At 51.2% G+C, this 18,520-nt stretch overlaps 1 protein-coding gene across 2 annotated transcripts in view; it reads left to right on the top strand.

The window, feature by feature from the left end:
- lratb.1 (lecithin retinol acyltransferase b, tandem duplicate 1) overlaps window positions 1-18,520 on the top strand; it is a 270,816-nt gene that overhangs the window by 214,329 nt on the left and 37,967 nt on the right. For both annotated transcript variants that reach the window (XR_011940145.1, XM_072496002.1), the window contains exon 16: window positions 13,333-13,444. Coding sequence is in view for 1 of the 2 variants with exons in the window: in XM_072496002.1 (XP_072352103.1) it covers window positions 13,333-13,444 (112 nt within the window). In the remaining variant the exon portion in view is untranslated. The remainder of the gene's footprint in view (window positions 1-13,332; window positions 13,445-18,520) is intronic.

The raw sequence follows: 18,520 nt of genomic DNA, 5'->3' as shown, positions 1-18,520 counted from the left end.
GATGAATCCATTTTTGAGTGTGCTGCTCAAACTACCACTACTAAATGTATCAAGATTTTTTTTTTGAAACAACAGCCTTGTTTTAAAAATTATATTGTAAAATGTTGCCCAGTTGTGCTGGTTTACGGCAGATTTTGCGTGTGGTGAAATGCAAACATGTTGAGCAGAAAAACAAAAACTATGTAAAATGGCTGCAAATTAAGAAACTATTTACACCGGCGGTAACTAACTTTATTTTTGCTAATAAATATTCAAATTGTTGACTAAGCATAACTGCAGGACTTACCCCAATATAAGCCCCTTTTAGGTCAATTGGTACTCTTCCTCTTGCTCGTACCAGACCCCCATGCAGAAGAGTCGCTTAATTTGTTCTCAACACAGGACTTGTGTCTTCTGCCCAAAAGTTGAATCACGTGATTTGAACTTTACGAGACTTACGCAAGTTATTTTTTTAGAAATCAAAGTACTTGGCCGTTTTAAGCTTTTTCGTTTTGTTTGCTCTCATACATGTCACATGGTTCGGGCACTTCAAAAATCTGCATAATTTGCTGCCTTGCCTTTCCAGTCACAAGGTGAGAATCCACTCGTATATCAAGAATAATGCATGCTGACCTCCGGTGGTGGCGATGTGCTGAGCAGTCGCACACAAGGTGGCTCGCTCTTGGGAACTTCGATTTCGGCTATTTTAACCCATACATCGGACACCAAAATAACAAAACACCCTCACCCTAAACTAACAACCATCCGATCAAATGCCTTCAAACTAGCCGCGGGGCAGGAAAAATAGCAAGAGTATAGTATAGTCAGGAGAGGAAGATCCAGACCTCCGAGTCAATAGACATGCAGAGCAAAGCAGAGCATGACGGACCAAGCAGGATCGCCAACACGAACTCCGGCCCACCCACCAACGGAGCAGTGGATGGAGCTTCTTTCAATTGATCTCCAAAAACGCAGGGACTCCATTAAGGAGAACTCTTGTCAGTCATAAGGTCGGCCACAAAAATTGGTTTGGCCCCCTTCAAAGAAACACTGGAAAGAACGGAGCGGAGGCTAGATACCCAGGAGGTGACAGTGCAGGACCTGGAAAAAGCAGCCACTGACTAGAGCAATCAGATCACCTCGCTCAAGGCAGAAGTGGCAAGGTTGGTAACTACTCAGAGAGCGCTCAAGAGGAAGGTGGACGATCAGGAGAACAGATCCCACTACCAGAACCTAAGAATTGTTGGGCTACCTGAGGGCACAGAGGCCAGGAACCCGATGGAGTGCATTGTACAGATTCTTGGAAAGCAGGTCAGAGGGGAAGGCTTTGCCAAATCCCCAGAGGTAGACCATACCCACAGGTCGCTCCGGCAAAAGTCCAAAGCAGGAGAACCACCACCAACATTCATAGCAAAGTTCCAGAAGTTCCAAGACAAAGAGAAGGTGCTGAAGTGGGCGAGGGCCACACGGTCATGTAGATGGGAAGGACATACAATCCGCATCTGGGCAGCATGGTGGCGCAGTGGTTCGCACTGCTGGTTCACAGCACCAAGTCACTGCTGTGTGGAGTTTGCACATTCTCCCTGTGTCTGCGTGGGTTTCACACCTACTACCCAAAGATGTGCAGGGTAGGTGGATTGGCCATGCTGAGTTGCCCCTTAATTGGAAAAAATTTTTTTTTAATACAATCTGCATCTACCAAGACATTGGGGCTGACCTGTCCAAGCCTCATTCTGTGTAGGTGGTTTTATTCAAAGGTAAGGCACAGTTAGCAATGATATACCTGGTGAGACTCTGGGTAACCTATGGCCACAAAGAACAATAGTTTAACACACCGGAGGACGCAAATGAGTCCACCCAGAAAATCGGGCCGGGAAGACAGTAGTAGTGGATATCTAAGAACTATTCATTGTAATCTTTTGTGGCGGTTTGGAGGGGGTGGGGGGGTGGGGGGGGGGGGGGGGCAGAGATACTCTGAAGGGGGGAAACAAGAAGGGCTGAGGGGAGAGTGAGGTGCCCCCAAGGGAGAGCCACCACACTGGTGAGTATGCTAGTGCATTGAAGTAAGAGGAGGTGGGGCCACAGCACAACTCCCGAAAGGAAGGGAGCGTCTGGCAGAAGGGGAGAGGGACAAAACCATGAAACAAGGGGAAGGGGGATCCGAAAGGTAAAGGGGTGGAGGTAGCAGGTGTATGGGGGGGGAGAGAAGAGGAAACGGCAAGGGTAAAGGGTCCCGGTGAGGTGGGGCAGGGTAGAATGCTGGTTACATCAGGTCGCACATGGGGCGACTGGAATAAAGAAAACGACTGCGGCCATCTTGGGTTGCCCACAAATAGAGGGAAACCCCAACGTACAGGGGCACTTCCATGTGGTAAGCTGACCCCACAGGAGGGAGGGGGACAGAAACTCCCCCCATCAGAATAGTCACCTGGAACCTCAGTGGGCTCAACGGCCCAGGGAAAAAACCCAGAGTCTTCACCCATCTAAAAAGCCTAAGAGCCTAAGAGCCAACATCATCTCCCTCCACCTGAGGTAGAAGGACCGACTGAGAGTAAGAAAGAGCTGGATAGGACAGACCAACAAGTGTGCTTCAGTACGAGAGCGAGGAGGGTGGCTGTACTGTTCAGCAAAAGGACGACCTTTACAGCAACGAATATGGTGACTGATCAAGGAGGGGGGGACAGTATGGTCAGCAGTGTCCTGTAAGGGGCACCAGTGCTACTAGTGAATATATTTGCTCTAACTGGACGACGCAGACTTCATCAAAAAAATCAAGTCAGAAATCCCCGACCTAGACTCCCACCAAGTCATCATGGGGGGAGACTCCAACTGTGTACAGGACCCAGGACGGACAAATCCAGCCCCAAATCAGGGAAACAATTGGCCATGGCAAGGGAACTGAACACCTTTATGGAGCAGATGGGGGTGGGGGGGGTGAATCCGTGGGAGTTCAACTGAAGTGTTGGGTACTCTGCTACACAGATGAACCAACACGGTTGCGAATGGTACAACTCAGTTTTATTTCAAACATCTATTTACACTGGTAAACTGTTTACTGAGGTTCGATCGTGACCCTTGAATCTGTGGACCTATTCCTAATTATATCTTGTAGTGGCACTCAGCACATGGTGGATGTCTGAGTGGCTTGCTATGAGCTCTGTGCCCTGAGCTGTCTCCTTGCTCGAGTGCCCGGGAAGTGTCGTGTTCCCTGTTTTGTACTGTGTATGCTCTTGCCTGTGATTGGCTGTCGTGTTTTGTGTGTGTTGATTGGTCCGTTGATCTGTCCATCAGTATGTATGTATGTATGTGCTATGATGTTTACCGGAATATCATGACACAACCATCCAAGGGAAAAGGAGTTCTCCTTCTTCTCCCAACTTCACAAAGTATACCCCATATTGAATTCTTTGTACTGGGTAAACTGGTGTTCCTGGGGTAGTAGAGGTGGAATATTCTGCAATAGTCATCTCGGACCACGATCTACACTTTGTGGATGTGAGATTGGAGACGGGCTGGGCCCTGCGCCCCCATGGAGGCTGGTCACATCCCTCTTCGCTGATAAGGTATTCTGCAAAAGATTGTCACAAGTCGTTGACAGATATGGATCCTGCAACCAGAATGGGCGGTCTCATCTTCAACATTCTGGGAGGCACTGAAGGTGGTGATTAAGAGGGAAATAATAGCATACAGGACACTCAGGGATAGGAAGGAGAGGGCAGATCAGCAACGGCTGATCGACTCCATAGGGCTGATCAATAATACTCACGGCCCCGACCGTGGAGCTGCTGGCAGAGAGGAAAAAGCTACACTTGGAATTTGACCTGCTCTCTACTGGGAAAGCAGTGAGCAAACTCCACCAGACATGGGAGACCTTTTATGAATACGGAGACGAGGCCAGCCGCCTGCTAGCTCACCACCTGAGAAAAGACAACCACGAGGGAGATAGCGCAGGTGAAGGACTGAGCCTAACGGAGCTAAAGGTAGTGCACAGGGTGCGCTTGACCAGAACACACATGAGGGGGTTCTCCCCGGAGGTGGAGGACAAACGTGAACGGTGCCAGGGAGGACCGGCCAACCACACCCACATGTTCTGGTTCTGTCACAGACTTGTCGGGTACTGGACCTCCTTTTTCGAGGCTATGTCCAAGGTTGTGGGGGTGAGGGTGGAGCCATGCCACTTGTGGCGGTCTTCGGAGTATCGGAATAGCCAGAGCTCTTTACAGGAGAGGGGGACAGATGCCCTAGCTTTTGCCTCCCTTATCCTGCTCGTCTGGCGATCAGCAGCGCAATGACCACGGGCTGGCATCCGACTTAGCAGAATTCCTTAAATTGGAAAAAATAAAATTCACCATTCAAGGATCGGAGGAAAGCTTCCACAACACGGAAGCAATTCACCAGTTTGTTCAAAGACCTATTTGTGACCAGCAACCAATAAGGAAGGGAGGGCCGAAACGGATAATGGAAGAAGAGAAGAGAAGGGTAGGGAAGCATGGGAGAAGGGGTGGGAGGGGATGGTAGAGGGTGATAGGAAAAGGGGAGGGGGGAAGAGACACAACCAGAATACAGAATGCGAGGAAGCACATGGGCGTGACCACATCAACACCAAGGCACGTCTGAGTGGTACCAAACACGCCTCTGGTGTGTTTTAATACCAGGAGGCAACATGTACATAATTAATACAGTGCAATTGTGGTAACCAATCACTAGGAACCCAAAGTTAGGTGCCCCATGTCTGTATATGTGTTACCTTTGTATGCATGCCTGCTAGTTTGTTTATTTTTATTTCCTATTCCCCTAGATTCCTCGGGGTGTTTGTGTGACGTTCCTAGCACTGTTGTTATAAATAAATGCAAAACCAATAAAAAAAGAATGATACATACTTTACGAATTGAATCCTCATTCTTTAAGTGGCATTATCCTCAAGTTAAACTCCCACCTCACTAACCCCACTGAACCAAATCTCTGGATTTTGTCTGTTAGTTGTCAGGTGAATGGATACTAATTTTAAATGTAGACCTATGTTTTTGCTTATATTAGAAACCGCAGGAAAACGTAGCATCTAGCATTCTCACCGTACTCACTTTCAAAATGGGAGGCCAAATTGAAATAGAAAATTAGTATATTAGAGGTCAAACAAGAGTTCAACCCTGCACAATATTAGGCAGCTAGATTGATACTGAGATGTCCCCTGTTACAGATCGATATTCTGAAATGCTTAAGCTGTCTGAGTTTGCAGTCTCTTGGAAATTAGGATAAACCCATCATATACTGAGGCACACGTGTAGGTTGGCATCACTAGATAAGAAATTGTGCTTTGCTTTTAAACAAAATAATGTTATTCATTGCTTTGGGGTCTCTTTTCTGTACTGCTCCTAAATGTGTTTTACTACAAATTACATGGAAGATGTCACATTACTGTCTATATTTTTTCCAAGTCCTGTTAAACGTGTTTGGTATTAAAGTAACTTAATTCGGGGACTTCCGGTTGCGGCGATGCGGAGCTAAGCCGCACATTTCGGCAGCTCACGCTAGAACTGACTTTTGGGCTCTCTGGAGGAGCCCCAACGGAAATTTTTTGACCAAATCCCGTGTGGGAAGGTGAAGCAAGGTCCCCCTTCTGTCGTGTATGGAGGGGACTAGAAGTGGAGCGACGGAAAAAGAGGCTTTGGAGCTGCGGCAGAAACGAGGGGGAAAAAGCAAGATGGCGGAGGGCGGAAATCGAGCAGCATGGGGGCCGGACCAGCAGGAGTTTCTCAGGCGCTGCTTGGAGGAGCTTAAAAAGGAGGTGCTGGCGCCAATGCTGTTGACGATTGAGGGGCTGAAGGCGACCCAGAAGGCCCAGGCGGTAGAGCTCCAAGAGGTGAAGGACAAAACTAACGAGGACGAGATCTTGGGCCTGGCGGTGAAGATGGAGGCGCATGAGGTGCTGCACAAGAGGTGGGCTGAGAGATTCGAGGTCCTGGAGAACAGGTCGAGGAGGAAGAATCTCCGGATTCTGGGTCTCCCCGAAGGAGTGGAGGGGACTGATGCCGGGGCGTATGTGAGCACGATGCTCCATTCGCTGATGGGTGCGGAGGTCTCTCCGAACCCCCTGGAGCTAGAAGGGGCTCACCGGGTCCTGGCGAGGAGACCCAAGGCTGGCGAGCTGCCAAGGGCGATAGTGGCGAGGTTCCATCGTTTTGCGGACAGAGAGAGTGTCCTGAGATGGGCCAAGAAGGAGCGGAGCAGTAGATGGGAGAATGCGGTGATCCGAGTCTACCAGGACTGGAGCGCGGAGGTGGCAAAGAGGAGAGCTGGCTTCAACCGGGCCAAGGCGGTGCTATATAAAAAAAGAGTGAGATTCGGAATGCTGCAGCCAGCGCGACTGTGGGTCACTTATCAGGACCGACACCACTATTTCAAAACGCCAGAAGAGGCTTGGACCTTTATTCAAACGGAAAAATTGGACTCGGACTGAGCGACTGTGGTTGTGGGGGAGATGTTGACTGTATACAGGGTTGTAAATATGGGTAAAGAATGTTTCACGGGTGGGACGATGGATGGGGATGGGGGAAGAGTTTTTGATGGGGGACAGTGAGGAATGTGGGCGTCGGTACTGGAGGGAGGTGAGACTCTGGGATGGGGGAACTGGGATAGGGCCGCAACAGGAGCTGCGCCACAGGGGGCGGGGCTGGCTCAGGAAAGCGCGGGCTTTTTCCCGCATTAGGGAGGGGGGGGGATGGAGGAGCGCAAGGAGGAGGAGGGATTTCCAACGGGGGGAGTCAACGGGAAGTCGTGGGAAGCCGGGGTCAGCAGGAGTCAGCTGACTTACAGAAGTATTATGGGGGGAGCAAAAGAGCTAGATTTGGATCTAGCAGGGAGGGGAGGGGGGGGACAAGAGGGTTGCTGCTGCATTGGCCGAGGAGGAACTGAAAATGGAAGAGGTGGTCGGGGCGGGGGTTCCCCGTCTGGGGGACTGGAGGGTGCGGGAGACGCGGGCACGGGACTGGCCTAAAATAGGAGATGGCTAGTCGGCAGGGGTGGGGGGGGTAGCCCCCGGGGGTAGCCCCCCAATCCGGCTGATCACGTGGAATGTGAGAGGCCTAAATGGGCCGGTTAAGAGGGCCCGAGTGTTCGCGCACTTAAAGGGACTGGAGGCAGACGTGGTCATGCTTCAGGAGACACATCTGAAGGTGGCAGATCAGGTCAGGTTAAGGAAGGGATGGGTAGGACAGGTGTTCCATTCGGGGCTGGATGCAAAGAATAGAGGGGTGGCAATACTGGTGGGGAAGCGGGTATCGTTTGAGGCCAAGAACATAGTAGCGGACAATGGAGGCCGATACATGATGGTGAGCGGTAGGTTGCAGGGGATGGGGGTGGTATTGGTAAATGTATACGCCCCGAATTGGGACGATGCTGGATTCATGAAACTTGGAGGTAGGAAGCTTGATAATGGGTGGGGATTTCAACACGGTGTTGGACCCAGCACAGGATCGCTCCAGATCTAGGACCGGAAAGAGGCCGGCTGCGGCCAAGGTGCTCAGGGGGTTTATGGATCAGATGGGGGGAGTAGATCCGTGGAGATTTGCCAGGCCTTTGGCCAGAGAATTTTCTTTTTTCTCCCATGTACACAAGGCCTACTCCCGGATAGATTTTTTTGTTCTGGGCAGGGCATTGATCCCGAAAGGGGAGGGAACGGAGTATTCGGCCATAGCTATTTCAGACCACGCCCCGCACTGGGTGGAACTAGAGCTGGGGGAGGAGAGGGACTAACGCCCGCTGTGGCGGTTGGATGTGGGACTGCTGGCAGATGGGGAAGTGTGCGGGAGGGTGCGGGGGTGTATCGAAAGGTATCTGGAGGCCAACGACAACAGGGAGGTGCAGGTGGGAGTAGTATGGGAGGCGCTGAAGGTGGTGGTCAGGAGAGAGTTAATCGCCATCAGGGCGCATAGGGAGAAGAGAGAGGGCAGGGAAAGGGAGAGGTTAGTGGGGGAGATTTTAAGGTTAGTGGGGGAGATTTTAAGAGTGGACAGGAGATATGCAGAGGCCCCTGATGAGGGACTACTCAGGGAGAGGCGAAGTCTCCAGACGGAGTTCGACTTGTTGACCACAGGGAAGGCAGAGGCACAGTGGAGGAAGGCACAGGGGGCGATGTATGAGTATGGGGAGAAGGCGAGCCGGATGCTGGCACATCAGCTCCGTAAGAGGATGGCAGCGAGGGAAATAGGTGGAGTCAAGGCTGGAAGGGGAACTACGGTGCGGAGTGCGGTGAAAGTGAATGAGGCATTCAAGGCCTTCTACGAGGAACTGTATAGGTCCCAGCCCCCAGGGGGAAAAGAGGGGATGCGGCGATTCTTGGATCAACTGAGGTTCCTGAGGATGGAGGAGCAGGATGTGGCTGGTTTGGGGGCGCCAATTGGGGTGGAGGAGATGGTTAAAGGACTGGGGAGCATGCAGGCAGGGAAGGCCCCGGGAACGGATGGGTTCCCTGTGGAGTTCTATAGGAAGTATGTAGACCTGTTAGCCCCGTTGCTGGTAAGGACTTTCAATGAGGCAAGGGAGGGGGGGTCCCTGCCCCCGACAATGTCGGAGGCGACGATCACTTTGATCCTGAAGCGGGACAAGGACCCACTGCAATGCGGGCCGTATAGGCCGATCTCGCTCCTCAACGTAGATGCTAAGTTGCTGGCAAAGGTGTTGGCTACGAGGATTGAGGACTGTGTCCCGGGGGTGATTCACGAGGACCAGACGGGATTTGTAAAGGGCAGGCAGCTAAATACCAATGTGCGGAGGCTCCTAAATGTGATTATGATGCCATCGGTGGAGGAAGAGGCGGAGATAGTGGCAGCTATGCACGCGGAGAAGGCCTTTGACCGAGTAGAGTGGGAGTATCTCTGGGAAGTGTTGCGGAGGTTTGGGTTCGGGGGAGGGTTTATTAGCTGGGTTAAGCTCCTATATAGAGCCCCAGTGGCGAGTGTAGTTACGAATCAGCGGAGGTCGGAGTACTTCCGGCTGTATCGAGGGGCGAGGCAGGGGTGCCCCCTGTCCCCCCTGTTGTTTGCATTAGCAATTGAACCTTTGGCCATGGCATTAAGGGAGTCCACGAAATGTAGGGGGGTGGTTCGAGGGGGAGAGGAGCATCGAGTGTCGCTGTCTGCAGACGACCTGTTGCTGCATCTGGCGGACCCAGTGGAGGGGATGGTGGAGGTCATGCAGATCCTAAGGGAGTTTGGGTACTTCTCGGGCTACAAGCTCAATGTAGGGAAGAGTGAGCTCTTTGTGGTGCATCCGGGGGATCAGGGAAGAGGGATAGGCGACCTACCATTGAGGAGGGCGGAAAGGAGCTTTCGATACTTGGGGATCCAGGTAGCTAGGAGCTGGGGGGCCCTGCACAAACTTAATTTGACGTGGCTGGTGGAGCAGATGGAGGACGACTTTAAACGGTGGGACATGTTGCCACTCTCGCTAGCGGGCAGAGTACAGTCGATTAAAATGGTGGTCCTCCCGAGGTTTATTTTTGTTTTCCAATGCCTTCCAATTGTGATCACCAAGGCCTTTTTTAAGAGGGTAGGCAGGAGCATTATGGGTTTTGTGTGGGCGAGTAAGACCCCGAGGGTAAGGAGGGGGTTCCTGGAGCATAGTAGAGATAGAGGAGGGCTGGCGTTGCCGAATCTGGGTGGCTACTATTGGGCAGCCAACGTGGCGATGATCCGTAAGTGGGTGATGGAGGGAGAGGGGGCGGCATGGAAGAGGTTGGAGATGGCGTCCTGCAAAGGAACGAGCCTGGGGGCGCTGGTGACGGCACCGCTGCCACTCTCGCCGACTCAACCTTTAGTTTATCTTTATTTACTCTGTGTGAACCCTTTGTTACTTAAAACCCCTTCATCAAATCTACTGTAAATCTTCCCTGCTCGAAGGATAACAATTCCAGCTTCTCCAGTCTATCCATGTAATTCCTCATTCCTGGAAACATTCTAGTAACTGGTTTAGCTCAGTGGGCTAGACAGCTGGTTTGTGATGCAGAACAAGGCCAGCAGCGCGCTTTCAATTCGCCGACAAGGTATACCACGAGACTGGTGGTGGCGGCAACGCTAAAGATATGGGGGCAATGGAGACGGCACAGGGGTGCGATGGGAGCCTCGGTGTGGTCCCCGATCAGAGATAACCATCGGTTTGTCCCAGGAAGGATGGACGGGGGGTTTCAGAGCTGGCATCGGGCAGGGATTAGAAGAATGGGGGACCTGTTCATCGATGGGACGTTTGTGAGCTTAGGGGCGCTGGAGGAGAAGTTTGGACTACCCCCGGGAAACGCTTTCAGGTACATGCAAGTGGAGGGCGTTTGTGAGGTGGCAGGTGAGGGAATTCTGGGGGGCATCTGAGCAAGAAAATACATAAATGATCCGGAAAACTGATATGTACGGGAGGAATCCAATGTACAAAGTTCTGTCTCATATTGATTTGCCATGTTTATGTCTTGCTATGCGAGTTTTCTTTTCTTTTTGTTACGGGGGGGTGAGGGGGGGGAGGGGGCTTGTTTGTATGGTTGAAAATTTTGTTTAAAAATTCTTAATAAACATTTTTTTTTTTTTAAGTAACTTAATTCGGGCAGCACGGTGGCCTAGTGGTTAGTACAGCTGCCTCACGGCGCTGAGGTCCCAGGTTTGATCCCGGCTCTGGGTCACAGTCCGTGTGGAGTTTGCACATTCTCCCCGTGACTGCGTGGGTTTCGCTCCCACAACCCAAAAATGTGCAGAGTAGGTGGATTGGCCACGCTAAATTGCCCCTTAATTGGAAAAAATAATTGGGTAATCTAAATTTTTTTTTTAAAGTAACTTAATTCTATGAAGGAATTGGTGAGAGCTTGTATGAGAGAAAAACATGTCGTATTTTGGGTTACTTAAGTGAGGCAAATCATTTTTAATCCTTTGTTACACTTATTGTGTTAAGAGAAGTACTTCCTTAACTAAGTTGGAATTAGATAACGAGTTGTTCAAAGCAGGATAGAGTTATAATGACAAACAATGACAGATACTAGGAAAATTAATTAGGGAATTTTTAATAAATAATGATGTCTGATAATCAGAGAACAGTACAGCACGGTTAGAGGCCATTCAAGCCACTGTGCCAGCACAGGCTCTTTTTGAAGAGTAATCCTGTTAATCAGACTCCCCCACTCTTTCCTTACATCTGCCCGGTTTTCTCTCCTTCAATTATTTATCAAATTCCCCTTTGAAAGCTGCTGTTGAAGCAGTATCCACCACCCTATCAGGCGGTGTATTCCAAATCCTAACCACCCACTGGGTGGGAAAGCTTCTCCTCATGTCGCCTGTTTGTTTTTGCCAATCACCTTAAATCTTCCTTCTAGTTGTCGACTTTTCAGCCTTTGGTATCCGTTATTCAAAATGCTTGGGGCCAAGAGTGTCTCCAGAATGTTTTGAATTTTGCAATACCAAGCTGCAAAGACCATCGGACACTGCTCGGAGTCGCCGGGGGGTACACGGCTTTCCTTCTGACAGGCCACAGGAACGGAACACAGTGCTAGAAACAGACGTCACATAGCGAGCGGATCTCGGGCGAACGCCATGTTATCATTACTAGAAACATGATTTCAGCGCTTAGAAATAAGTGCGGATTTCAGAGCATTTCGAATAAGGGATACTCAACCTTTAGTTTATCTTTATTTACTCTGTGTGAACCCTTTATTACTTAAAACCCCTTCATCAAATCTACTGTAAATCTTCCCTGCTCTAAGGATAACAATTCCAGCTCCTCCAGTCTATCCATGTAATTCCTCATTCCTGGAAACATTCTAGTAACTGGTTTAGCTCAGTGGGCTAGACAGCTGGTTTGTGATGCAGAACAAGGCCGGCAGCGCGGTTTCAATTCCCGTACCAGCTTGACCGAACAGGCGCCGGAATGTGGTGACGAGGGGCTTTTCACAGTAACTTCATACTTGTGACAATAAAAGATTATTATTATTATTAACTCTGCTGTATCCTCTCCAAAACGTTCTTGCCCGAACCGAAGTGTGATGTCCATGTCAGACACGATACGCCAATTGGGACCAAACTATTGGTTTTTAGATTTGGCATGAGTTCCTGTTTTTTGTACTTTATGGCTCTATTTATCCATCCATCCATCCATCCATCCATTTATAAATATATATTTATAAAGTCCAGGATTACATGTGCTTTACTAATTGCTTTGTTAACCTGTCCAGTATTTCCCAAAATGTGTTCAACAAATATCATAGAACAGTGCAGGAGGCTATTCGGCCCATCGAGTCTGCACCAACCCCCCCAAAAGAGTACCCTACCAAGGCCCTATCCCCATAACCCCACTTAAGTGGCAATTTAGCATGGCCAATCCACCTAGCCTACACATCTTTGGACTGTGGGAGGAAACTGCAGTGGACACTGGCAGAGGGCAGGATTTATGGGGTTGTTTACTCCAGCGGAAAATTCCAGTCCCTCGCCGGCGCATAGGTTTCCCGGTGACGAGAGGTACTGTCACCGGGAATTCCCTTTGACAACGGCGGGGTCGGTAGATCCCGCTGGTGGGCTGCATCCGCCACCGAACAACACGCGACGGGATGATTGGTAATTCCCGCCCAACGTGTGCAAACTCCGCACAGACTGTCACCCGATGCCGGAATTGAACCCGGGTCCCTGGCACTGTGAGGCAGCAGTGCTAACCACTGTGCCACCATGCTGTCTCACCCACAAGACTCTTTTCTTGCACCCCTTTTGAAATAGTACCATTCAGTATACATTCTTCAAACCAAAATATATCACCTCATATTTTTCAGCATTGAACTAATTAGTAAAAGTAATTTTTGAAGAGACTGTAACATTTGCAAGCCTCTCAGTTTGAACCCATAACTGTTTCTCAGCTTGAATGAGGCAGAAGAGTGTTCATACCACAACTGGCCTCTATGCCATAGCAACACTTCAGTGTGCATTAAATAAAACTATTGCAAAGTAAGTATGATAAATGGTATGCCTACGGCACTGAGGACCCGGGATCGATCCCGGCCCCTGATCACTGTCTGTGTGGAGTTTGCACACTCTCCCCGTGTCTGCGTGGGTCTCACCCCCACAACCCAACGGTGTGCAGGGTAGGTGGATTGGCCACGCTAAATTGCCCTCAATTGGAAAAAAATTGATTGGGTACTCTATATTTAAAAATATATATATATTTTTTTTAATGATAAATTGTGGCTGCCAGTCTGCAGTGTCTTGACTTGCACTCGTTGTGGACAGTGCTTGGGAGTATCAGTCACATAATCAAACTTGAAGTCTCTTTAGTGTGTTACGATTTAAACACTATCTAATATAGCATATTGTTATAACTGACAACATTTTCATTTTACAGATTGATATATTTCTGAATGGGAAGCATGCAGAAACATTTAAAGAAGACTTTAACTATCCACATTTACCTGCTTTAGAGGAAAATATAGAACAGAAAGAGGATGATCTGAAAGGTGTGTGGATAATGTTTTATCGATGTTGTATTTCATGTGAAATGATTCCCTAGATATGGTGATGCAAATAAATGTATTGTTTGGAGGTGGAGCGGTGAGGGAGTGAGAGCAGGGTAGCGAGAAGCCGGCAATGGGAGGGTTAAGTAGACGTGAGTTCATAGTATAAAATTGCTCAAATGTTGGTGCTAATTGGGAAACTTAGTCAAGAGGCCAAAATAACAGCTGTGTGGGAAGTGAAACTATCACACGGCATAGGCTGGAATATCAGAATTGAAGACAACTTCTTCTTCATTTAACCTTGATTGCATTTAACCTTTGCCTATAGTTCAGTTAATGTGCATCAGAATAACTTGTTCTGTGAAACGCTTCAGGGGATTTTGACCAAATAAAAGGTAATATAAATGCAAATATTTGTTTCATAGATTATCATAGAATTTACAGTGCAGAAGGAGGTTTTAATCCACAAGAGAAGGAAAATCCCTTTCTCTATTGTACAATGGGAGTGTAAACTACTGTAGGTAGTGTAAAGCAGTGTTTTTCAAAGTTTTATTCCGGCGGCCCATTTTTCCCAACCAGCCAACCTTCGGGACCCATGCCAGCCGATGTTCACGATCCACGCCGGTAGACGTTCACGACCCATGCTGGTCGACTTTCGCAACCCTCGCTGCCCAAACTTTGTGACTCACCATTTTCACTTACCTTTAATGCGGCAGGTGAGCCTGCTTGGTCCTCACGATCTCACTTGTTTTGTCATTCAGTGTTACATTTCTGCATGGGTAATTCATCAGAGGTCCTGGAGCTCACACCACCACTGCTTTGCCCTGTTGTGGACTCTCCTGACAGCTCACACCACCACTGCTTTGCCCTGTTGTGGACTCTCCTGACAGCTCACACCACCACTGCTTTGTCCTGCTGTGGATTCTCCTGAGCCCCTCTCTACAACAGGTTTAGTTGTGAGATCCTGGCCTATGTCTGTGGCCCTCTCCTTCTTATTACAAAACAATACATTTAAATTGTGAGGTACCCTCAATAATGATGCTTAGAGATTAAACTGTAAAGAAGGCTTTATTAGGCTAATAACTATGCTACAGATTTGGACGAGGGCTGACTGCTATACAGACCATGAGGCAGGCCTTTATGTATGGCTCCCAGATGGGCGGAGCCAGAGGCGGAGTCCCCAGTGTTCCAAGCCTGGTCTTAAAGGGGACATCACCTTACATGATGATAAGGCAGTAACCGTTCATCACATTCACCCCCTATTTAAAAAGGAGTCCGGCGGGGGTGAAGTGCCATCATAGGTCCATCCGTCTCGGCGGCCGGATCGTCCTCCTCGATCTCCTCAGTTCGGGCGGTGATGCGGCGGGCACGGACGTCCCGGTTGAGGGCACATCCGGGAGCACAGCGGTCAGAGCTTCGGCCCGGGTCGGGGCAGAGGAACTAGGCAGGGCCGGGGGTAGCGGAGCCGGCGCCGGCGGGGTGTGTAAAGGGGGGGCGCAAGGGGGGGCGCACGGTAGGAGCTCACCAACGGGTGGTAGGGCCGGAAGGGGGTGTGTTGTAGGGGGCGACGGGTCCTGCAGGGGAGCGGCGCGGGAAGGGGCGTCTGTGGTGGAGGATCCAGCGGGCGCCAGATCCCGGAGGGAAACCGTATCTTGCCTGCCGTCGGAGTACTCCACGTAGGCGTAACTGGGGTTGGCGTGGAGCAGTCGGACCTTTTCAACTAGGGGGTCCGTTTTATGGCTCCTCGCGTGCCTCCGGAGAAGAACAGGTCCCGGAGCCGTCAGCCAAGGTGGAAGCGAGACCCCGGAGGTAGACTTCCTGGGGAAGAGAAACAATCGCTCATGAGGGGTCTCATTTGTGGCCGTGCAGAGGAGTGACCTAATGGAGTGTAGGGCATCGGGTAGGACCTCCTGCCAGCGGGAGGTTGTGAGATTTCTCGACCGCAGGGCCAGAAGGACAGCCTTCCACATGGTCGCGTTCTCCCTCTCCACCTGCCCATTTCCCCGTGGGTTATAGCTGGTCGTTCTGCTCGAGGCGATGCCTTTGCTGAGCAGATACTGACGCAGTTCATCGCTCATGAACGATGTACACCGGTCGCTGTGGATGTAAGCAGGGAAACCGAACAGGGTGAAGATGCTGTGCAGTGCCTTAATCACCGTGGCTGAGGTCATGTCGGTGCAGGGAATGGCGAATGGGAAACGGGAGAACTCATCGATCACGGTGAGGAAATAGGCATAACGGTTGGTGGACGGGAGGGGCCCCTTGAAGTCCACGCTCAGTCGCTCAAAGGGGCCCGAGGCCTTCACGAGCCGAACCTTGTCTGGTCGATAGAAGTGCGGTTTGCACTCCGCACAGACCTGGCAGGCCCTGACCATGGCCTTGACCTCCTTGGTTGAGTAAGGTAGGTTGCGGGACTTGATGAAATGGACGAGCCGGGTAACCCCCGGGTGGCAGAGGTCATTGTGGATGACCCTGAGGCTGCGGGGGAAAGAGGGAGTTCCTTAAGGGGGCACATGCGGTCGGGGTCGGGACCTAGGACCCCGTCTTCCACGACATAGCCGAGGATGGCCAGCCGGGTGGTGTGGAAAACGCATTTGCCCTCGTTATAGGTCAGGTTAAGGGCTCGGGCGGTCTGGAGGAACTTTTTGAGGTTAGCGTCATGGTCCTGCTGATCATGGCCGCAGATGGTGACATTGTCCAAGTACGGGTATGTAGCCCGCAAACCGTACTGGTCCACCATTTGGTCCATCGCCCTTTGAAAGACGGATACCCCATTTGTGACACCAAAGGGGACCCTGAGGAAGTCGAAGAGCCGGCCGGCTGCTTCGAAGGCAGTATAGGGGCGGTCTTTTGGTCGGATGGGGAGCTGGTGGTAGGCAGATTTGAGGTCGACCGTGGAAAAGACTCGGTATTGGGCGATCCGATTTACCATTTCCGCGATGCGAGGAAGGGGGTACGCATCAAGCTGCGTGAATCGGTTTATGGTCTGGCTATAATCCACGACCATCCGTTTCTTCTCCCCGGACCGGACTACCACCACTTGCGCTCTCCAAGGGCTGTTGCTAGCCTCGATGACCCCCTCTCCCAGTAAACGCTGGACCTCTGACTTGATAAAAGCCATATCTTGGGCACTGTAGCGCCGGCTCCTGGTGGCGACGGGCTTACAGTCGGGAGTGAGGTTAGCGAATAGCTAACAGTGTCGCAAGGCAGCACACCGTGACGGGGGGCAAGGGTCCACCGAACTTCAGTGTCAGGCTTCGGTGGCTGCACTGGATATCCAGTCCGAGCAGCAGGGGGGCACAGAGGTGAGGGAGGATATAAAATTTGAAACGGGTGTATTTGGCACCCTGGATCAAGAGATCCGCAATACAGTACCCCGTGATTTGTACCGAGTGGGACCCAGATGCGAGGGCTATGGTTTGGGATGTGGGATGGGTGCGTAGGGAGCAGTGCCTTACCGTTTCAGGGTGGATAAAGCTCTCCGTGCTCCCGGATTCGAAGAGGCATGCAGTGTCGTGCCCGTTGACCTGGACCTGCATCATGGAGTTCTGCAGGTGTTTTGGCCGAGTTTGATCGAGGGTGATCGCACCCAGTCGCGGGTAGTCGGAGTCGTAAAATGGCCGCTGCCGTTGGTCGCACGTGTCGGGTCGAGAAGATGGCCGCCGACCAGATGGCCGCTCCCATGATTCGCACGAGGCTGATGACGCGTCAGAAGAGGACGTGTCGGGTCGGTGCGCAGCAGCATTGCGAGGCCTGCGGGCCTGAGAGCCTGATTTTCGGGCCGGCTGTCCTTTGTTTTTCTGGCCCCTGGGTCTGGCCAGGCAGACCCTCGCAAAGTGCCCTTTCTTCCCGCAGTCGCTGCAGATCGCGGAGCGGGCTGGGCAGCGTGGGCGTGGGTGCTGGCCCTGCCCGCAGATGTAGCAAGGTGTGCCCCCATAGTGAGCGGGTGGCCGCGTGGCGCAGGCCTGTAATACGGGCGAGTCTGAGGAAGTCCGGGGGGGGCTGGCAGAGTCCGCGGGGTACGTACCCAAGTTGTGTCGGGCCACCTCCAGCGAGGAGGCGAGCGTTAGCGTCTCCTGGAGGTCTTTTGCCCCGTTTTCGAGCAGTCGCTGCCGGATGTAGGTCGAGCGGATGCCGGACACGAAAGAATCTCTGATGTGCAGGTTCATATGGACTTCCCCTGTCACATCCTGATGGTCACAGTCCCTGGCCAGCGCGGTGAGTTTCTCAACAAACCCGTCGAGCGATTCCCCCGAGCGCTGCCGGCAGGTAGAGAGCAGATGCCGGGCGTGCACCTCATTGACGGGTTTGACAAACCGCTTGCGGAGCAACTCAATCGCTTCCTCATAAATCGTCGCCTTTTCGAGCGTGGCGGAGATTCTGTGACTCACCCGGGCGTGGAGTAGGCGCAGCTTGCGTGGCCCCAGGATGGGAGTCTCTGAGGAGTCCAGGTAGGCCTCGAAGCACCGCAGCCAGTATTTAAAATTTTATTTTGCCTCCGGCGTTCGTGCTTCCAGATTGAGCTTCTCTGGTTTTAGGCCTGCGTCCATCCTGAATCTAGTTTAGCCTAATAAATTGAGGTACCCTCAATAATGATGCTTAGAGATTAAACTGTAAAGAAGGCTTTATTAGGCTAATAACTATGCTACAGATTTGGACGAGAGCTGACTGCTATACAGACCATGAGGCAGGCCTTTATGTATGGCTCCCAGATGGGCGGAGCCAGAGGCGGAGTCCCCAGGTTTCCAAGCCTGGTCTTAAAGGGGACATCACCTTACATGATGATAAGGCAGTAACCGTTCATCACAAATTGTTTCAGTCCTGTTGCTTGTTATCTGCTGACAAAATGGAGGAATCGCAATCCCGCCCAGAGCACGTGACGTTAGTGTTCAGGGCGCGTGACCTGCTCTCTGCTTCCTTAGTCATCTAAGGATGCCTCAGGCATCGAAGACTGATTGAATTTTTAAAAAATCTTCTCCTGAGTCATGATGCGGTCGTCAGGGGGAGGTGGTGCTTCTAGCTGGACTTTGAGCATGCGCACTGATTAGTGAGCACGCATACGCAGTACGCCCGCATTTT

This window comes from Scyliorhinus torazame, chromosome 3, assembly GCF_047496885.1.
Source record: "Scyliorhinus torazame isolate Kashiwa2021f chromosome 3, sScyTor2.1, whole genome shotgun sequence".
In the NCBI taxonomy this organism is placed as follows: domain Eukaryota; kingdom Metazoa; phylum Chordata; class Chondrichthyes; order Carcharhiniformes; family Scyliorhinidae; genus Scyliorhinus; species Scyliorhinus torazame.
The sequence above is the reverse complement of the archived record's forward strand: the minus strand, read 5'-3'. Positions and strand labels throughout refer to the sequence as shown.